The sequence below is a fragment of the Aquarana catesbeiana genome, linkage group LG04 (assembly GCF_042186555.1).
Source record: "Aquarana catesbeiana isolate 2022-GZ linkage group LG04, ASM4218655v1, whole genome shotgun sequence".
Classification (NCBI taxonomy): Eukaryota; Metazoa; Chordata; class Amphibia; order Anura; family Ranidae; genus Aquarana; species Aquarana catesbeiana.
The window spans coordinates 326,822,006-326,844,861 of record NC_133327.1 but is presented as its reverse complement, the minus strand read 5'-3'; the positions used below and the strand labels follow the sequence as shown (position 1 = coordinate 326,844,861).

The 22,856-nt window shown below is 44.2% G+C and overlaps 1 protein-coding gene across 2 annotated transcripts in view; it reads right to left on the bottom strand.

The window, feature by feature from the left end:
- MRAP2 (melanocortin 2 receptor accessory protein 2) overlaps positions 1 to 20,149 on the bottom strand; it is a 118,969-nt gene extending 98,820 nt beyond the window's left edge. The window contains exon 1 of one of the 2 annotated variants that reach the window (XM_073629119.1): positions 20,065 to 20,149. In XM_073629119.1, the coding sequence (XP_073485220.1) occupies positions 20,065 to 20,135 (71 nt within the window). In that variant the 5' untranslated portion in view covers positions 20,136 to 20,149. Of the gene's footprint in view, positions 1 to 19,784; positions 19,908 to 20,064 lie in introns of those variants that run through there. The other variant, XM_073629120.1, reaches the window with a different exon arrangement.
- Between the last annotated feature and the right edge of the window lie 2,707 nt (positions 20,150 to 22,856).

Below are 22,856 nucleotides of genomic sequence, written 5' to 3'. Positions count from 1 at the left end.
AAATTATATTTATGTTGAAGCGGTTCCTTACATGCAGTTCTACTCCAGGTCTTTTGCAGAGGAACATTCTTTCTGTTTGGAACATGAAGGTCTAAACATTGGATTGCCAGAGTGGATCTGTCCCTGGGGTATTGCAGAGTTCGAATTGATGGTTGATTGCTTGGAATCTGGAGCAGGGGAAATATTTCCTTCCAGCGATATGGAAGATAATAACCACTGATGAAAGTCTCTTAAATTGGGGGACTGTTTGGAGATGGCTACAGTTAAAGGGACTTGGTCTCCACAGAAGAGATTGCCACCCATTAATATCTTGGAAATTCGGGCGGTACACCTTGTTCTGCATTATTGGACGAACCAGTTGCACAGGTTTGTGGTCAGTGTTCAGTCCGACAATGCCACTGCAGTGGCATATATCAACCACCAGGGAGACATAGGAGTCGAGCAGCTCAGGAAGGTGAAACATTTTTTCTGGGGCAGAATAGCATGTGCCGTCTGTCGCCAGCACATATTCCATATATAGAAAACTGGCAGGAGTTTTTCCCAGTCATTAGCAACTAATAGCGGGACAGTGGTCCCTGCATCCCGTGACGTTCTCTGCAATCTGTCAGCACTGGGGGAACTCTGCAGGTGAATCTACTGGATTCCAGGCTCTATAAAAAATTGGACAGGTTGGGTCTGAGATGAGAGTCCCACTAGCAATAGGGGTAGATGTACTGGTAATACCTTAGGGACCAGTTCTCCCTAGTCTACGCCTAGAAGCCGGCTTCGGGGAGCTTCCATTACATGACTTGGAAATCTTATATGCCTGGTGTGAAGCCAGGAAATGTCGCCTGTGGAAATTTGTGAATGGGAGATTTTTTTCCTATCTCCAATTGGGAGCTTGGCCCTAAGTATCATTTAAGTGGATGTAAACCAGATTCATGAAATTTGAGCTAGGCACATATGTCTGCAGTGTTTTCTTATCTCTCTTCAAAGCACTTTGTCCTGTAGCTGTCTCCTGCTTCATTCTTCTGTTATCTGTTCTTCTGTTATCAGCCTGATAATTTCTGACAAGTGAGCTTGGTCTTGATGGTCCTTGCAGAAACCACCTTTTGAACCAGTTCAAGAAACTTGTTAGTCCTTTGACTCAGAAGCTGGCTTCTTTGTTTGATATCACTTCGACAAGAAGAGTGTCAGAGCTCTTTCATGCAAGGAGCCATTCTTGGTCTTGCATCATAAGGTGATGTTGCATCCATCTTTCATGCCTAATGTGGTTTCTAGTTTTCACTTGAATCAGGACTGTGTCTTGCCTTTCTTTTTTTTCTCCTAATCCACAGTTGATAGGGGAAAGGTGGGGCACCCCCCTGTCAGAACATAACAAACAGGTCACGGGGGAGATCGTTGAACTAACCTTGTATAGTTAGTAGAGCGGCTCGGACTGGAGCTGACAGGTTTTTTTGTGCAACTTGCTGGATTGCACAAAAAAAAAAAAACAACTGTGTGTACCTGGATTAAAGCGGAGTTCCGCTTAAAAAAAAATAAATTAAAAAAGTTAACAGCTACAAATACTGCAGCTGCTGACTTTTAATAAATCGGACACTTACCTGTCCAGGGTCCAGCGATGCAGGGGAACGAAGCCCCGCTCATCTCCCCCTCCTCTCTGCGGCACTGGCATTGTAACTGTGGGCGCCCGGCTGTGGATTCACCGCCGGGCACCGACTGCGCATGGGCAAGCCACGCCGTGATTGGCCAGGCAATCATCTGGGACCTGTGACGTGTCCCAGATGATTGCCGTGTGGGAAGGGGGAGAGGTGATCTCCCTTCTGGTGCCGCAGTGTGTCGGGAGGAAGCGGGAGCTGGGACCCTCTAAAAAGAGGGTATCTGCTCCCCCCCAAAAAAATGACATGCCAAACGTGGCATGTCAGGGGGTCACCTTCCCTTAAAGCGGAAGTTCCATTTTTGGGTGGAACTCCGCTTTAAGACAGGAGGGTTACTAGTATTCATGCAATAAATTAGCTAGGTGATAACGTTAAATCCAGAACCTCATCCCTGAAATAGTATATACGGGCCACAATTGTTGAAGAGATTATTAGGGTGCCAAAATAATAGAAATACTAAATATAAAACATATAAAGTTTATTTATACATATATCACATTTATATGTGATTTTTTTTTTGTATAGTTTAACCACAAATTAAACGTACCTGTACGTTGTTTTTTTGCCGTTATATACCGGGGTTATGGCAGCAGCTAGCTGCCATAACCCCGATATTTTCAGGAATGGCGTGCGGTTCTCTTTAGGATAAAAGTGGTCTCTTCAGCGGATTTGCCACGAGATCACTTTGTTCGGGGACGGGAGAGGGCCGCCCCCTCCCGCCGCGCTTCGGTTGTCTCCGCCGCTTACCCGACTCGCCAGTAGCGGCGGAGACAATCGCGTCCACTCCCCTCACTGCCTGGATGCCGAGTGAGGGAAAGATGGCCCCCGCTCAGCTCCATAGCACTGGAGGGCGGAAGCGACGTCAAACGTCACTTCTGGCCAATGCTCTTAAAGGGGACATTTTTTTTTTTTTTTTTAATGACATTTAATTTATTTTTATTGCATTTTAGTGTGAATATGAAATCTGAGGTCTTTTTGACCCCAGATCTCACATTTAAGAGGTCCTGTCATGCTTTTTTTCTATTACAAGGGATGTTTACATTGTAATAGGAATAAAATTGACCCAATTTTTTTTAAAAGGACAGTGTAAAAATAAAAAGGTAAAATAAATAAGAAAAAAAAAAATATTTTAAAGCACCCTGTCCCGCTGAGCTCGCGCGCAGAAGAGAACACATACGTAAGTCGCGCCCGCATATAAAATCGGTGTTCAAACCACACATGTGAGGTATCGCTATGATCGTTAAGAGTGGAATAATTCTAGCACCAGACCTCCTCTGTAACTCAAAACTGGTAACCTGTAGAAATTTTTAGCCGTCACCAGTGGAGATTTTTAAGTGCCAAAATTTGTTGCCATTTCACGAGCGGGCACAATTTTGAAGCGTGACATGTTGGGTATCAATTTACTCAGCGTAATATTATCTTCCACAATATAGAAAAAAATTGGGCTAACTTTAATGTCATCTTATTTTTTAATTCAAAAAAAAAAAATTGTATTTTTTCCAAAAACATTGTGCTTGTAAGCCCGCTGCGCAAATACGGGGTGACGTAAAGTATTGCAATGACCGCCATTTTATTCTCTAGGCTGAAAAAAAATATATATGATGTTTGGGGTTCTAAGTAATTTTCTAGAAAAAAAAAAAAACTGATTTTAAACTTGTAAACAACAAGCCTCAAGAAGAGACTCAGTCCTTAAGTGGTTAAATTACTAATGGTGGTCCATAATCCTCTGAAGAAGCCAACCTTGGCAAAACATGTTGGGATAAAACTACTTCTTAACCATCTATTCAACCAAACTTTTCTGACCATTGATTGGAGATGTGTGAATGTTTTTTTTATTGGTCTGATTTCTTCTCTGTATAAATAAACTTTATATGTTTTATATTTAGTGTTTCTATTATTATTTGTTGGCAATGTAATAATCCCTTCAACAATTGTGGCCCGAGGGTTACTAGTAGGATCATCTGCTAAAAATAAGAGGGAGAAAAAAAAAAAAAAAAAAAAAGGCACAGGTTCGTGTGTCCATTCATACACAGGGCCCCAATCCGGCCCTGCCCCCTCTCTCCCCTGATTGGCTAACTGACTTCGATTGACAGCTGCGGGAGTCAATGGCACAACTGCTGGGTCTCAGCCAATAAGGAGATGAGTCCCGGACAGCTGAGACACTCATGGACATCGCTGGAGATCGATGGGGATCAGGTAAGTTTTAGGGGGTGCTGGGAAGGCTGCTACACACAGAAGGTTTTTGATCTTAATGCATTAAGATCAAAAACCTTCTGCCTTTACAGCTCCTTCAAAACTGCCACACACAGCTCGAATTGGGGCTGATTTATGTTAAATTGGACCAAAATCAAGCCATGGTTGCCCCCGTCAGCATCACTTAGTGGGAAACTGTTGGCCTAACAGCGCCTGCATCTAATCAGATGCAGGCACTGTTCATGTTTTCCGACAGCCGCTGGAGCCAGCTGTCAAAATACAATAGCCTCCAAAACAACAGCCGGATGGGGAAATTCCTCCATCTGCACTGTTTAGTGTTGATGGAGGAAGTCTGTTAGAACAAAAGCCTAAAAGTGTATCGCCATTTTTACATGAATAAAATGTTTAACTGATTTATTCGTATCTTAACCACTTCCCACCCAGCCTATAGCAAAATGACGTCCAGGCGTCATATGACGTCCAGCGCGATAACTGCCTGCCCATGGGGGGCGCGCAGTGCGGCGTTCGGTTGGAGTGGTGTGTCAGTCTGAAACACTGCTACACTGATCTCAGTAAAGAGCCTCTGATGGAGGCTCTTTACCACGTGATCAGCCGTGTCCAATAACAGCTGATCACAGTGTAAATAGGAAGAACCATCCTGACAGGGGGGGTCTGTGCTGTTTATCAGCCCCTGCGCGCGCGGATGCCCACACTGGACTACCTGGGTGGCCACCAGGACCACCAGGGCGCCCACCACATATTGATGAGCAGGTATGCCCCCCATTGCCACCAGGGATGCCACACAGTGCCCTAAACGATGCCAATCAGTGCCCACAAGTGTGGCCAGTCAGTGCCCACTATGAATGCCTGCCAGATGTCTCATCAGTGATGCCCAGCAGCGCCACCCAGTGTATATTAGTGTCACCTACCAGTGCCCATCAGTGCTGCATACCAGTGCCCGTCAGTGCAGCGTCATCAGTACCTGTCATTGAAGGAGAAAACTTACTTCTTTACAAAATTTTATAACAAAGAAAAACTTTTTTTTTTCTAAATTTTCGGTCTTTTTTTATTTGTTGCGCAAAAAATAAAAACCCCAGCAGTGATCAAATACCACCAAAAGAAAGCTCTATTTGTGGGAACAAAATGATAAAAAATTTGTTGGGTACAGTGTTGTATGACCGCGCAATTGTCATTCAAAATGTGACAGAGCTGAAAGCTAAAAATTGGCCTGGGCAGGAAGGGGTGAAAGTGCCTGGTATTGAAGTGGTTAAAGTTGGGGACACTTTTAGATCTTTTTCAGACAGGCAACCCCTTCTCAGCGCAGAGCCGATGTCTGCTGCGTGTACATCCACCTCAGTGCTGTGTGCAGACAAATGCACACAGTGGCTGCACAGACAAAATCTCATGTCAAAGTTTTACACCGGGCTGGAGTGGATGCACAGATCTAAATGCAGAGGCTCTGTGTTAAAATACATACACCCACTCCTGCCAGCATCTCAAAGATTGAAATGTGATTATGTCTATGCAGCTGCTTTGTGTGCTTCCACTTCTATAGGCTGCCTGCACACAGCTGCGAGGCGGATACACATGCATCTGCCAGCGGCTCTGCGCCGAGGAGGAGCTTAATCACCTGTCTGAATGAAACCTAAAAAGATGCTCTTGTTCATAAAGGGGTTGTAGGTTATCAAAATGAGGCTTGCTGGAAGATTTCATTACATAGTTAGAAACGTTACCTTTTATTAAAATAGAGCCAAAGGCAACTTTTTTTTTCCTTCATGGGCTATAACCCCTGCCAGTTTTTATTTCCCAATTTCAAAAGATCTCCCTTTACTTCCTGTCCCATTGCCAAAATAGGAACTGAGACAAAAGCCTCCAAAGTGAGGAAAACCCTGGTCGTCACCGGGGCCACCAGAACTTGTGTGCCGGTTGGAAGATTTCCCCTCTATCTCTGTTCCAGACACAAGCCAAAATTTGTGACTTCTTATCACTTTCACTCTTGGCGACACCCATAAACAGGACAAATAGGGCGAGTCATGAGCACAGACAACAATAAACCTGACTGGGGCTCTAATCCCTCTCCACTTTATCCTAAACAAGAAAAAAGTTTTGCCTTTAGTTATGTGGCCATTTGGGTTACCAACAAAGAAACCGACATACATGTAAATAAATACTGAATTACATAGTTAATGCTCACTAAAGAAAAAGTTGATGACACTTCATTTGCAACAGTGGAGTACACCCAGAAGAGAGATGGCAGAAGGAAGTGTAGAATGGACGGTGGGGGCCTGTGGGTACATTTACCCAATCCACAAAGAGTAGGTGGTACTCACCACTGAATAAGGGACAATTACATTGGACATAGCAGATTCAGTAAGCGAGAAGGAAAATTAGTCCAGTTTATAAAAAAAAGGAAACTTACAGGACCCTGTTCACACATAATGCAGTGACCTGTGTTATACCACACTGGATGAGCACAGGTCACCTCAGGAGTCAGGGCACACAGAAAACAACTGTTTTCTATGTGTCCTGATCACACTGCAGAGCACCCCAGAGGTGCGGTGCAGTGAGCTGTGATTTAGACATGCTGCATTTTATCGCAGAGTACAAGAGGCATCACATGTCACTGTACATCAGCTCAATGAACCGTGCTGCTGTACAGCAACATGAGTGAAGTGTCGCTTTGTGCAGTTCAAATAAAGTTGAGACGCGAGCCACACTGCCCTCTATCGCCGGCTCACTTCAGCCAGAATGGAGGGTTGCCACTGCGGTTTAGTGTGAGGGCAGTGCAAACAGGCACTAAGTGTCACTACCTGCTTGTAACATACTGTTTAATACTTATTCTTGGCAGTAAGCCCCCATTCACAGCTCAGACTGTGGACAAAGATTTCCTTGTGGGTGCTGGCCCCGGCTCACCACCGTCAATAGTAACTGAAGGAAAAAAAAAACAATGTTCATGTAACATCCTGTCTACGTCCTTTGGCCCCTTGGCAATAAAGTAACTATTCTACAGAAGTTCTTCCTTCCATGGTGTGCGACCAAGCTTCATTTTCTTCAATTGGTTTGTAAGGCCACTTTCGCACGGCAAGCCCGCCCGAATCCGCGTGTCTGTTTTTCAGGTGGATCAGAGTGGGCCCATCCATGGACTCTTATGGGAAGACGGATGTCAGTGTAGATGTGTCCGCTGACACCCGTCTGCCATCCGATCCGCTAAAAACAGACGTATGGCGATACGTTCGCCATCCGTCTTGGCGGATCAGATGAAAATGGACATGCTGCCCGTTTTCAGTGAGGCCTCAACAGGCCCCTCAGCGAGCAGAGATGGACCCGTCATCTGCCGGCTCAACGGAGAGATCTCCTGCTGAGCTGATGGACTCCGCTCTCCAAGTATAACGTTTATGGTTGTGGCCAAATAGCTCAATTTTGGTCTCATCACTCTAAATGACTTTGTGCCAGAAGGTTTGAGGCTTGTCTCTGTGCAGTTTGGCGTATTGTAAGCGAGATACTTTGTGGCATTTGCGTACTGATGGCTTTCTTCTGGTGATTCAACCATGCAGCCCATCTTTCTTCAAGTGCTTCCTTATTGTGCATCTTGAAACAGCCACACCACGTTTTCAGAGAGTCCTGTATTTCACCTGAAGTTATTTGTGGGTTTTTCTTTGCATCTTGAACTAATTTCCTGGCAGTTGTGGCTGAAATTTTAATTGGTCTACCTGACTGTGGTTTGGTTTCAACAGAACCCCTCATTTTCCACTTCTTGATTAGAGTTTGAACACTGCTGATTGGCATTGTCAATTCCTAGGATATCTTTTTATATCCCTTTCCTGTTTTATACAGGTCCACTACCTTTTCCCGCAGATCCTTTGACAATTCTTTTGCTTTCCCCACGACTCAGAATCCAAAAACATCAGTGCAGCACTGGATGAAAGATGCAAGGGAGTCTGTCAGGAGTCCAGAAACTCATTGACCTTTTATATACACACACACTAATTACAAGCAAACAGATCACAAGTGAGGATTTAATAGCCATTCAAACCCCTTTGTGTCAACTTGTGTGCATGTTATCAGGCCAAAAATCGCCAGGGTATGTAAACTTTTGATCAGGATCATTTGGGTAGTTTCTGTTGTCATTATGATTTAAAAAGAGTAAACACAGTTGATTGATAATAAATGGCTTCAACCAAACACTGACCATGAGTGAAATAAATGTTTTTGTGTTATCATTCATATTCTGTGAAAAATGGCCAAGAAATCACAAAATTCTGCCAGGGTATGTAAACTTACATACTACCTAAATATTACATATTGAGCACAACTGTATATGGGCATTTTAACTAGGAGCCAGACATGAAGCTATATGAAGGGGGGAAGGGATATAGAAATCTTTTATATTAAAGTAGTACCAAAAGCTGAGACTTCTTTTTTCATGGATATGATCATTTTAAATACAATGCAAAATACTGGTAAAAGTTTACTTTAAATATAATTGTGATGCCTTCTATTACCTCCAGTCTTTCAGCCTCCACCTTCTCTGGGTTCAGATGCTGATCTTCCCTGCACAAAGTCTTTAAAGTGATTTAAAAAAACAAAAACAATAAACATGTTATACTTACCGGCTCTGTGCAATGGTTTTGCACAGAGCAGCCCTGATTCTCCTCTTCTGGGGTCCCCCAATAGCAAGCTGCAAAGTACAGTATAGAGTGCTCCTATAAAGCACTCACTTCCTGCCCAGGACTACATGTCCCATGAGGCATTGCTCCTCACACATTCACAAATTCTCAGGCACTTACTGACATGTATGGATGGTGTACTGAGCTGTACGGGTGCTGCACTCTCTTCTGACACATATGGATGGTGTACCGAGCTGTATGTGTGTTTCACTGTATTTCCGGATATGTAAATAATGCATTCTGTATGCAGTCCAACTAATCAGCTGGCCGATTAATTGATTATGAATATAGTTGACAACTATTTATATAATCAATTAGTTGTTTCGGCCCTACTGACCAGTGCCCATCTATGCAGCCTGACCAGTGCCCATCCCATGCAGCCTGACCAGTGCCCATCAATGCACCCTGACCAGTGCAGGGGATCAGAGAGAAGAGGAAGAGGAGAGCTGGCCAGATCATCACACAGGCCGGCGTGGCCCGCTGTGACAGCCTTAATTTGAATCACCGGGCGACCGCCGCCACACAAGTCCCGCCTCCTGGATCATCAGCACATGCCCTGGCATTGGACAAGTGTGCTGTCTATCAAAGGAGTCAAACCAGGAGGCGGGACTTTGTGTGACGGCGGGCGCTCAGCGATTCAAATTAAAGCTGTCACATCGGGCGACGCCAGCCTGACACCCCCCAGTGTGTGGCACCAGGGCGGACCGCCCCCTGTTGATATTCCTCTGGCTTCAGCGCTGCCCCTGCAATCTGGGGATAAAACCAGGGACAGACTGGCTCCAGGGAAAGTGTCCATAGTCCGGGGACGTCTGGTCACCCTACCCCATAAGCACAAGGTAATAAATGGCAATACATGTATCTTTTACATGCAGAGTATCCATCTGCTTTATAAAAACAGGTTCACCTAAGCCCTATGGGATTATATATTACCATTGGAGGTAAAATGAAAATGTAATATTCAATGGCAATGAACCACTACAAACTGTTCAGTGTCTCTTCACATATCAAGTTACCATTGCAAGCAGTAGCAAACTTAAGGAAACAAACCAACCCTCAGCACAAAGACTCAAAGGGTGCAAGTAATCTCACTGGACCACAAGGCTCTGAATTGAATGCATGGTGTGTGTCACATTAACAGATTGTCCAATCCACCCAAATAATCAAAAACGCCTCTTCAAAGCTCCTACATGACCAGGCCATTTTTTGCGATACGGTACTGCGTTATTTTAACTGGCAAACTGACAACTGAACATGCAACGCTGTACCCAAATAAAATAGGTAATTGTTTTCCCTACAAACAGAGCTTTTCCTTTGGAAATCTGATCGCCACTGCGTTTTTTGTTTTTTGCGCTATAGACAAAAAAATTTTTACTTTCTGCTATAAAACATATCCAATAAAAATATTTTTTAAAAATCTAATTTCTTCATAAATTCAGGCCAATATATATTCTGCTAAATATTTTTGGTAAAAAAAAAAATCTCAATAAGCGTATATTGATGGGTTTGCGCAAAAGTTATAATGTCTACAAACTATGAGCTATACAGTTAGGACCATATATATTTGGACACAGGCACAATTTTAGTTTTTTTGCAGGTATTTACTAAAACATATTCAAGCTATAGTTATATAATGGATATGGCCTGAAAGTGCACACTCAGGTTTAATTTGAGGGTATGTACATCCAAATCGGAGGAAGAGTTTAGGAATTACAGTTTCATGGCCAGGTGTGGGCTACTCCTTCGTTCGGCACATGCCAGAAATGAAACAGTTTTATGGATGGGTTTACTTCCGCTTTCATCAATTAAGCAGGTAAAAGGTTTGGAGTTGATTCTAAGTGTGGTATTTGCATTTGGAATCTATTGCTGTGAACCTACATCCTGCGTTCAAAGGAACTGTCCATGCAAGTGAAACAGGCCATTGTAAGGCTTCAAAAATTAAACAAATCCATCAGAGAGATAGCAGCAACATTAGGAGTGGCCAAATCAACAGTTTGGTGCATTCTGAGGAAAGAACGCACTGGTGAGCTCAGCAACATAAAAAGACCTGGAGGTCCATGGAAGGCAATAGTGGTGGATGATAGCAGGATCTTCTCTATGGTAAAGAAAAACCCATTCACAACATCCAAACAAGTAAAGGACACTCTCCAGGAGGTGGGCGTATTATTGTTATTATTATTAGTCTACAATCAAGAGAAGACTTCACGAGAGCAAATACAGAGGGTTGACCACAAGGTGCAAACCACTCATAAGAATAGAAAAGCCAGATTGGACTTGGCCAAAAAATAATCTAAATAAGCCAGACCAGATCTGGAAAAGCATTCTTTGGATGGATGAAACTAAGAATTATCTGTACCAGAGTGACAGCAAGAAAAAAGCGTGGAGAAGGCTTGGAACAGCTCATGATCCAAAGCACACAAACGTCATTTGTAAAACATAGTGGAGCTTGAAGTGTGATGGTTTGGGCATGCATGGCTTCCAGTGGCACTGCGTTATTGGTGTTTATTGACAATGTGACAGAAGACAGAAGCAGCCGGATTAATACTGCAGTGAGATATACTGTCAGCCCAGATTCAGCCAAATGCAGCAAAGTTGATTGGACAGCGCTTCATAGTAAAGATGGACAATGATGCAAAACACACTGCAAAAGCAACCCAGGAGCTTTAGAAGGAAAAGAAGTGGAATATTCTGCAATGGCTGAGTCAATCACCTGATCTCAATCCAATTAAGCATGTACTTCACTTGAAGGCAAAACTAAAAAGGTAGAAAGACCCACAAAGAACAACTGAAGACAGCTGCAGTTAGAGCCTGGCAAAGCATCAGAAAGGAGGAAACCCAGTCTTTGGTAATGTCCATGGGTTCCAGACTTCAGCCAGTCATTGCCAGTAAAGGATTCTCAACAAAATATTAAAAATTAACATTTTAGTTATGATTATATTCATTTGTCCAATTACAATTGAGCCCCTGAAAATGGGGGGGGGGGGCTTTGTATAAAAATGGCTGCAGTTCCTAAAATTTTTACTTGATATTTATGTTCAATGCCTTGAATTAAAGATGAAAGTTTGCACTTCAAATTCATTTGGATTCTTTTGTTTTAATTTTATTCTGGTGGCATACAGATCCAAAAGTATGAAAATTGTGCCTGTGTCCAAATATGTATGGACATAACTGTATACTGGAATTTTTATTTATTTTAATTTTTATACTAGTAACGGCGGTGATCAGCGACTTATAGCGGGACTGCAATACTGTGGCGGACATTCTGATAATAACTGACTCTTTTGACACTATGTTGGAACCAGTGACACTAATACAGTGATCAGTGCTAAAAATATGCACTGTCAGACTGGCTGGGAAGGGGTTTAAACATCTAGGGAGATCATAGGGCTAAATGTGTGCCTAGCCAGTGTTTATGTGTACACAGTGTGGTGCTTTTTACTAAGAAAAGTGATGGATTTTCTCTACCCTCGACAATTAGCGGGTGTCGGCAGACATCCATTGGCCGGCACGTGCTGATCGGCTTCTGCTGTGACGACTCACAGCAGAAGCGGCGCGCCCCCTACCAGGAAGTGCAGAATCACGTATAGGGCTGAAACAACTAATCGATTAACTGACAACTAATCGATTATGAAATTAATCAATTACTATTTTCATAATCGATTAATCGGTCAGTAACATAATGGGGTAAAAAAAAAACTAAAACAAGCCCTTTATAGTACAAAAAGAGCAAATCGCTACTGTAGGATGTTACTTTCACAGTTCTACAGTAAAAAAATTAACCCCTTACAGTAGTGATTATCTGCTTTTTTTTTTTGTACTATAAAGGGCTAATTTTAGTTTTTTTAACCCGATTATGTTACTAAACGCCTTAGACCTGGTTCACATCTAGGTGGTTTTTGGTGCTTTTTTGCAGAAGCGCACTGCAGTTCATTAAAATGGTTTCCTATTGGACATGTTCACATCTATGCTTTTTTCAACCGCTGCATATTTGGAAAGGGTCAAGGACTTTTTTTTTTTTTTTTTTTTTTTTTTTTTTACACAAAAGCGGTGCTTTTTTTGGTTCAATATACTTCAATGGAGAAGCTGCAGAAAAGCATTTAATGCGTTTTTGCAGCAATTTGCGTTATTTAATCTGCCCAACAACAAATTGGCCAAAAAAAAATGAAAAAACGCAAATCGCCGCAAAATCACATGCGCAAAAATCAAAACGCACAGCAAAAAGCACTGCAGAAACAGATCAAAAGCAAACTGCCTAGGTGTGTAGCGAGCCTTATTCTGGCCACACGGATCAATTTTCAGACTAAAAATCTTTGTACATTCGCTGAATGAAAGAATGTTTGAAATTTTCACTTGTTTTTAAAATGAATGTAATTTTTGAAGAAAACCACATACACTGTCTGAAAATTCCTTTGACCAAGAAATTTTCTATTTTCAAATTTTCCCGTCACTGTGGTTAAAAATGAACGTCGACTTGACCCCACTAACAATTAGAAAATCAAACGAACATTCTTAAAATGAAAATTTTTTTTTTTGAAGGAAGACATTTGATCTGAGTCTGATAATATTTATCAGCTTCACCCTTTAATAGTATCTACAGTATATCTCTTCTCTAACAGTTTATACTGTATATCTCCTCTAAGAGTATATACAGTATTTCTCTTCTGTCTGTTATTCTCAGAGTGGATTAGATATTTTGCTCCCTAACCATATAGTTGGTTATTTATATTTACCACTGCATAGATATATACAAGAATAAATTGCCTTTTTTTTAAACGTTACATATTAACTAAATTTTACGCCACACTTTTTTTTTTTTTAAGGTTATTAACTGATTAATCGATTAATCGAAACAATAATTGGCCAACTAATCGATTATGAAAATAATCGTTAGTTGCAGCCCTAATCACGTATGTATGCGTAATTCTGCACGGAACGGCAGTAAATCTCCTATAGGGCGGTAATTAAGTGGTTAAACAAAATTTTTCCACTTAAACCTCAAAGCAGTTATGCATATTTTGCCACCCATGGACTAGTGACTGGATGCCTTTGAAAACTGTTTCAGGCATCAAGACACCAATGTTAAGATCATCACAGTTCTCACCTGATGTTTTTGGACTTATGCTTATATATATTTTGTATGTTCTTGCTCTCTTCATTTTTTAGCCCCAAGTACAAGTTATCCCTTTATGTACTTATATTGGGTTATAGTGAAATCTTATGATTTAAGGTAGGGAGGGTCCAAACAAATTGATCTGTATTCCTTCTGCATTGTACTGAACTGCATCAGGTTATTGTTGTTTTGTAATATGTTGACATCTTGTGGTGGTTTTCAGCCATTAAAACCTATTTATGTGATCTGGTATCTCCCTCTATCTTTAGTGCAGTCCTAGCTATATCCTCCCTGTTTCTTCCATGTTCCCTCAGTACTCCTCTTAGTACTTTGCAGAGACAGGGCTCAGGAAAGTCATGGAGGGAGGGAATTTAAAAGGAATTGTGCAAGCACAAGCTTGGACCACTCTTCTAAACATTAAAAATGAAGCTAATGCTGCTCCTAATTAACAAAAGGGGCATGAGCCTATTTGTTAATTGGAGTGGCCAGTTTTCTGTTCTCTGTGGCTGTGAGACCGAAAACAGAACTGGAGCTACATACTCTGATCTCTCTACCATCCCTGACTCCAGCCTGGCTCAGAGCGGGAGGGATGAGGACAGTTGTTAACCCTGCAGACACTGCTCATGTAGTGTAATCACTGCACAGGCAGAAAGAGGGATGTGAGCTGACAGCTCACATCCCATATGACAGGTCACACCTGTAGGGCATCTATAGCAGCTGTCTATAGAGAAAAACTGTTGTATCCCCTCAGTAAATTAGGGCAGACCTGCACTAGTTTGTTTCACACCTATGCATTTTTAGTGCTTTTTGCATTTTTCAGATTTGAACTACAGTCCATCTAACATGGTTTCCTATGGAACACGTTCTGTAGTGCAAATCTGTAAAATGCACTAAAAATGCATAAGTGTGAATCAGACCTGAGATGGGAAGTGGTGCAAGTGATACAGACAGACTTAAAATAGGTCTATCTGCTTAGTTAGTGTGACACACGCCACTTCTGACAGTTTCAGCGTAGGCAGCTTAGTTAATTGCCCAAATTGCCATCCTACACTTCAAAAGAACTGAAAAACATCCTTTGTACTGCAATCAGCTGAAGTCAAATTGCATTGCATGAACAATTAAGCTGCCTGTTGATTAAGTTAGTCTAGACAGACTGCTGTCTAAGGCTCGATTCACACCTATGCATGTTGCTTTTGAGCGTTTTTGGAGGTTTTTTTTTCATGCTTGGCACGTTTTTGAGCAGCGTTTTTGTAGCGTTTTTGCCGCGTTTTTGCGTTTTTTTTTTTTTTTTTTTTTCATTTTTTTTTTACAGTCTTAAAAAAAAATTACAAAAAAAAAATAAAAAAAAAAAAAAAAACGGCAAAAACGCACCAAAAACGGTGCAAAAACGGTGCAAAAACGGTGCAAAAACGGTGCACTTGCGTTTTTGATGCTTGTCCATTGAAATCCATTACATGCAAAACGCTGCTTTTTGCATGAAAAAAAGTCCCCGACCCTTTCCAAAAACGCAGAGAAACAAAAAGGCATTGATGTGAACATGTTCCATAGGAACCCATGTTAAAAAATTCCCGTGCATTTCTGCAAAATGCAAAATGCATCAAAAAACGCGCTAGTGTGAATGGAGCCTAAGGAGGTATGTCAATGCTTAAAGTAGCATTTAAAACAGTACAAGTACAGTAAACAGGAGATTACAAGGACACTAAAAATATGGTTAGATCAGCAAGTGTTTTTCAGTACTTCACCTAAATAAGAAAACCAATCCAGTCAGTATATCTAAGAACTGACAATATGTTATATATAGGATTTTCTTCTTGGGTTTGGATATTACTGTTAGCAATTCTGCCTGCGCATATAATGTTTCACTGGAATAAAATTGACATTTGCAGCAATCCTTTTGATTAGATACATGAAAAAATAACTGAAGGCCCGCTTTAACATTTTTCCATCTCTTAAATCCTCTGCCCTTGTTGTTTTAACTTTGTATAGTAAAACATTTTTTTCCTGTCAGTAAATACCTTATACAGCCCACTTCCTATTTCTTGTCTGGTAAAAAGCCTAGGCTTATGACATCATACAGAGCTCTCTCTCTCACTGTCCTGGGAGTTTGCCAAGAAGGGAGGGGAGTGAGTCATAAGAGGGCCAATGAGAGCTGCAGGGCTGCAGAGCTGGAGGTGTGCCTCTGTGTGTCTGTATAAATCCAGGAAGTGAACAGGCAGCAACTTCAGCTGCCCACAGTTTAAATGGATGCAGTCAAACTCAGTGGAGGGAGATTACTGCAGCATATTTGGCAAGTACAGAATAACAGAATATAAAATAATATACAAAGTGGTTGGAGGGAAGCTTCAGAATGGCAAAGATGTTTTTATTAAAAATTATGTGAGCAGATCACAGTTCCTCTTTAACAATACATTTAGTAGAGACCACATAATGACACAGGTTTAAGTGAGAAAAATATATTTATCTTTCTGTCATTCATTTCTGTAAAAAGATTTAGGTGCCTTAAAGTCACTATTAGCTCTGGTTAGAGATGATAAAATGAGTGTTGCATTGTGCCATGACTCAGTTCATGCTTAGAATTTAGACACTACCTAATCACTGATAAATGAAGGAATTGCTATGAGCCAATACAACAAATGGAGTCCCTTCTTGTGTCAGTTTCTTGACAGGTCCGTGCAGGCATGAGCAAAAAAATCAATACAAGGCAGCCATTCCTATTTGCCAAATGCAGTTCATTCATTATCTGACTCTTCCCTAACACAAGGATGAGTTCTGACATTAACAAAGGGATTTGCCCTGACATTAAATGCTAAACCTTGGAAAACTATTATTCATGTAAAAAAAAAAATGTAACAGAACTTTTCCCTCTTCTGATGGATGCACCCTCTGTATATTTCTGTCTTCCCCCCTCTCTTTTCTTTCTATACATCCCTGTCTCCCTTTCTGTGTGTTTGCCATTTGTGTCTCTCGTTCTCTCTTTGTTTCACTCATTCATTTTCTGTCGCTGATTGTATTTCACTTTCTTTTTTTCTTCCTTCCTTTCTGTCTGTCTCTTTCTGTATTTCTCTATCTCTTCCTCTCCTTCTTTATCCCTCCATCTCTCTATTTTTCTCTCTCTCGTTTTCTGTGTCTTTCTTTGCCTCTGTCCTACTCTGTCTCTTTTTGTCTGTCTGTCTTTTTCTGTCTCTCACTTTCTATATGTGCCTTCCTCTCTCTTTCTGTCTGTTATTGTATTTCTGTTTCACTCTCTCTCTCTCTCTCTCTCTCTCTCTCTCTCTCTCTCTCTCTCTCTCTCTCTCTCTCTCTCTCTCTGTTTCTCTCTCTCTCTCTCTAGCCCCTGGGTCTCTCTCTCTCTCCCCCCCCCCCATGTCTCGCTCTCTCCCTCTCTACCCATGTCTCTCTCTCTCCCCCTCCCCCCCATGTCTCTTTCTCTCCCCCTCTCTCCCCCCATGTCTCTCTCTCCCCCTATATCCCCCCCAATGTCTCTCTCTCTCTCCCCCTCTCTACCATGTCTCTCTCCCCCTCTCCCTCTACCCATGTCTCTTTCTCTCTCCCCCCCCCATGTCTCTCTCTCTCTCTCCCTACCATGTCTCTCTCTCTCTCCCCCATTTCTCTCTCTACCCCTCTCTCTCCCCATGTCTCTCTCGTCCCTCCCTCTCTCTCTCTACCCATGTCTCTCTCTCCCCCTCCCTCTCTCTACCCATGTCTCTCTCTCCCCCTCCCTATGTCTCTCTCTCCCCCTCCCTATGTCTCTCTCTCCCCCTCCCTATGTCTCTCTCTCCCCCTCCCTATGTCTCTCTCTCCCCCTCCCTATGTCTCTCTCTCCCCCTCCCTATGTCTCTCTCTCCCCCTCCCTATGTCTCTCTCTCCCCCTCCCCATGACTCTCTCCCTCTCTCTACCATGTCTCTCTCTCCCTCTCCCTCTACCCATATCCCTCTCTCCGTCCCTCTCTCTCTATGTCTCTCTCTCTCCCCCCATGTCTCTCTCTCTCTCTCTCTCCCCCCATGTCTCTCTCCCCCCCCCCTCCCTCCCCATCTTTCTCTCTCCCCATCTCTCTCTCTCTCTCTCTCCCTCCCTATGTCTCTCTCTCTCCCTCTCTCTCCCCGTGTCTCTCCCCATGTCTCTACCCCCCTATGTTTCTCTCTCCCCCCTATGTCTCTCTCTCCCCCCATGACTCTCTCTCTCCCCCCATGACTCTCTCTCTCCCCCCATGACTCTCTCTCTCTCTCTCCCCCCCATGACTCTCTCTCTCTCTCTCCCCCCATGACTCTCTCTCTCTCTCTCCCCCCATGACTCTCTCTCTCTCCCCCCATGACTCTCTCTCTCTCTCCCCCCATGACTCTCTCTCTCTCTCCCCCCATGACTCTCTCTCTCTCCCCCCATGACTCTCTCTCTCTCCCCCCATGACTCTCTCTCTCCCCCCATGACTCTCTCTCTCCCCCCATGACTCTCTCTCTCCCCCCATGACTCTCTCTCTCCCCCCATGACTCTCTCTCTCCCCCCATGACTCTCTCTCTCCCCCCATGACTCTCTCTCCCCCCATAACTCTCTCTCCCCCTCTCTACCCATGTCTCTCTCCCCCTCTCCCCATGTCTCTCTCTCCCTCTACCATGTCTCTCTCTCCCTCTACCATGTCTCTCTCTCCCTCTACCATGTCTCTCTCTCTCTCTACCATGTCTCTCTCTCTCTCTACCATGTCTCTCTCTCTCCCTCTCCCTCCCCATGTCTTTCTCTCTCCCCATCTCTCTCTCTCTCTCTCTCTCCCTATGTCTCTCTCTCTCAGTGTCTCTCCCCGTGTCTCTCCCCCCCTATGTCTCTCTCTACCCCCCTATGTCTCTCTCTACCCCCCTCCCTCCCCATGTCTCTCTCTCTCCCCCTCTCCCTCCCTCCCAATGTCTCTCTCTCTCTCTCTCTCTCTCTCTCTCTCGTGTCTCTACCCATGTCTCTCTCTCTCCCTCCCCATCTCTCTCCCTCTCTACCCATGTCTCTCTCTACCCATGTCTCTCTCTCCCCCTCTCTTTCTACCCATGTCTCTCTCTCTCTCCCCCATGTCTCTCCCTCTCTACCCATGTCTCTCTCCCCCCCTCTCTTTCTACCCATGTCTCTCTCTCCCCCCATGTCTCTACCCATGTCTCTCTCTCTCCCTCCCTCCCCCTCTCTACCCATGTCTCTCTCTCTCCCTCTCTACCCATGTCTCTCTCTCTCTCTCCCTCTCTCCCCATGTCTCTCTCTCTCTCTCTCCCCATGTCTCTCTCTCTCTCCCCATGTCTCTCTCTCTCCCCATGTCTCTCTCCCCATGTCTCTCTCTCTCCCCATGTCTCTCTCTCTCCCCATGTCTCTCTCTCTCTCCCCATGTCTCTCTCTCTCTCCCCATGTCTCTCTCTCTCTCCCCATGTCTCTCTCTCTCTCCCCATGTCTCTCTCTCTCTCCCCATGTCTCTCTCTCTCCCCATGTCTCTCTCCCCATGTCTCTCTCCCCATGTCTCTCTCTCTCCCCATGTCTCTCTCTCTCCCCATGTCTCTCTCTCTCTACCTCTATCTCTATCTCTACCCATGTCTCTCTCTCTCCCCATGTCTCTCCCTTTCTCTCTCTACCCACGTCTCTCTCTCCCCCTCTCTCTTGCCCCCCATGTCTCTCTTTCTACCTCCCTCTCTACCCATGTCTCTCTCTCTCCCCCATGTCTCTCTCTCTCTCTCTCTAGCCCCTGGGTCTCTCTCTCTCTCCCTACCCATGTCTCTCTATGTCTCTCTCTCTCCCTCTCTACCCATGTCTCTCTCTCCCCCCATGTCTCTCTCTCTGTTTCTCTATGTCCCCCCCCCCCCCCCCCCCATGTCTCTTTCTCTGTTTCTCTATGTTTCTCACCCCCCACATCTTTCTCTCTCTCCCCCTTGCTTTCTCTCTCTATGTTTCTCTCTCACCAATCATGTAATAATAACCGTTATTAATCTGTAAAACAACTTTGCACACTGCCAATCCCAGCAATGGTGTCAGACATGTGAACATACAGTCCCCAGGACTGAATGAGACAACTTGTAGCTAAATGCAGGATATGTACATGTAGAAGGTGAAGAGGTTGGGGTAACAAGTGATTTGGAAATACAATAGTGTTGCAGTGCAGTGTAATAGAGGTGAGTGTCTAGTAGCAGTGTGGAAGGTGAGGTGTGCCGTGTAGAGATACTCACTGTCCGATGCAGCGATACTCCGGAGATGTTGCACATCGCTCACACACACAGCTCCTCCATCCTCTGCTCCGGAACGCTGCTCTGAGCCCCAGGAAAGGCGCATGCGCGGTGCTAAGCAGCGCAGATTAGTGTGGAAGAGTTGAGTTGGGTGTCCGGTATAAACAGACACGGAGGGGGTTCTATGGTGACTCATATAGAACAAGAAGAAACGCTGCTGTCTTCTTATTCTTCAGAAATGCTAGCATCTACCTACACCGCTACTTGAATGTGTCTCTCTCACCTGCTAATGAATGAAGATTCCCGCTGGAGCCTGCTTAGTAATAGTCCTAAGAAGTGATATGAACGTGTCATCTGGGGTATGGAGGGAGAGAGGGAAGGAATCACACGTGACTTTTATCTCCTTTTATACCGAAACAATATTTATTGTAAGTACAACACCTAAAAACAACAAAGAAATAAATAGGATACCTTTCCAAATATTGATCTCCAATGCCACATCGGAAATCTCTCTAATCATAGGTGTGCCCAACCTATTACACCCCAAACATTGGGGGGATTTATCAAATCTGGGGCACACACAATCTGGTGCAGCTTCAGAGTTTTATTGTCAAATCGAATTGACCAAGCTAAAGTCAGGCTCAATTCACATATATACACGGCGCAGCACATCGCACAGGAATCGCACCGCAGTCCTGTGCAAACTTACATGTGATGTCTGTGTTCTGCAATTTGTAGCCATTCATTTCTATGGCTCAGATCACACCGCATCCACACAAAAAAAGGTGCAGGAATCTTTCTTTTCCCCCACACTGGTATTGCACCATTTTGGGGTGTCGTTAACATTGACACCCACTGCAATTCGCATGAATAGCATGCGATTTCAATGTGGTGCAGGAAACACAGGATCCGCTGCGTTTCCACACCACATATATGTGAATCGAGCCTTAGGCTCCATTCACACTAGTGCTTTTTTTTTTTTTTTTTTTGACGCGTTTTGTGTTTTTGGCGTTTTTTTTTTTTTTTTAGAAAAAAAACTGTAAAACAAAAACGCAAAACGCGTCAAAAAACGCTGCTCAAAAACGTGGCAAGCATCACAAAAAAAAACTCCAGAAACGCTCAAAAGCAACATGCATAGATGTGAATCGAGCCCGCCTCGGTCCACCAGCTCAGTGGGAGATCTGTCCGTTGATCTCCGCTGAGCCGGCGGATGACAGGTCCCTCTCTGCTCACTGAGCGGGGAGGGGCTTGTCAGGCACCGCTGCCACCTATGGAGGGATCGGATGAAAACGGACAGCATGTCCGTTTTCATCAGATTTCACCCGATCCGATCGGCCAACGACAGACCTGGACGTAGAGCCATCCGTCTGCTTTTAGCGAATCAGACCGGGTCGGATGTCAGCGGACATGTCTCTGCTGACATCCGACGCTCCATAGACTAACATGGAGCACCTGTTCAGGTCCGCCGTCAAAACTGAACGGTCCGATCGTTTGAAAGGGGCCTTAGAAGCTGATTAATTACTAAGCACAGCATTAATTACTAAGCACAGCTGCCCCAGATTCTGTGTGCACCAGTTTTAGACCCCTTTCACACTGGGGCGGTTTTCAGGTGCTTTAGCCCTGGAAATAGCCTCTGCTAATCGCCTGAAAACCACCTCCTATTCATTCCAGTGTGTCACACTAGACAAAAGTCTGGAGGACCAGACGAAAGTCTTCAAGGTCAGCAACCTTTGATCTTAGCCATGTAAGCCTCCTCTGAGTGGTCATTGTGGGCATCAATTAGGGGTGTTATGGGATGACGCAAATTTCCCCCATTTTCTCCTCTATGTGGTTCACCCTCCCTCCTAGTGCACCCATCTCTGTTTTAAAGTTGTTCACACATTGCAGCATGTCTGTGTGCATGGAGCTGCGGAGGGAGACAAGCATGTCCTTTGAGGGTAGTATCAGAAACAGGCCTTACCCGTTGTGGGGAATGCGGTGAATGGGTCCACTAGTTCCCTCATGTCCTCCAAGTATTCCTGGCACAGGCTCATCTGCTGGGCATCATCTGCTAATCGGGGCTTTGATTTTGCAGGGCTCCGAGAGAGAGAAGTTGAAGTTTCCGGGGATTTGTGGGTGAGGTCTGCCTGTGAGCCTGGGCTTGATGCTGCAGACCACGAGCTGCCTGAGGGGGGAGGAGAGCTGTTCCCGGCGCCATCTTGGTGAGGATCGCGGCTCTTCGGCAGGAAGAAACCTTTTAATTTCTTCAGGCTTCAGGCTTTAGGCTTGCTTTGGCTGTGGATTTGGGAAGTGGTGCCATCCCAGAGGTTGCCGGTTCCTTTAGCTGGAGCGGAGCTGAGAGATCACACATCCATACAGTTGCGCGGTAGCCACACCCCCTCTTTTGGTGGTATTTGATCACCACTGCGGTTTTTTATTTTTTGATAAAAAACATTTAAAAAGACCGATTTAAAGAAAAAAAAATTATATTTTTTTTATATTTTGTTATACATTTTTGCAAACAGGTCATTTTTCTCCTTCATTGATGTACGCTGATGAGGCGGCACTGATGGGCACAGATAGGTGGCAATGATGGGCACTGATGGGTGGCAATAATGGGCACTGATCGGCACTGGCTGGTTACACTGATAGGCAGCAATGCTAGGTGGCACTGATTGGCACCACTGGTGGGCATTGATAGGTGGCACTTGTGGGCATTGATAGGTGGTACTCATGGTCATTGATAGGTAGCACTGGTGGGCACTGGCAGGTGGCAATTGCAGGTGGCACTGGCAGGGGGTACTAGTGGCACAGATGAGGCAGTGACTCGGTGATCATTGATAGGTGGCACTCATGGGCATTGATAGGTGGCACTGGTGGGCACTGTGGGCTCTGGCAGATGGCAATAGCAGGTGGCACTCGCAGGGGGTACTGGTGGCACAGATGAGGCAGAATTGCCTCTTCCTCTTCGGGACCGATGTCCCTTGCACATAAGCTGGTGATCAGCTTTTGTTTCTCCTCATGCTGTCAGCGTGAGGAGAAAAAAAAAAAGATTACCGAGCTTTTGTTTACATCATGTGATCAGCTTTCATTGGC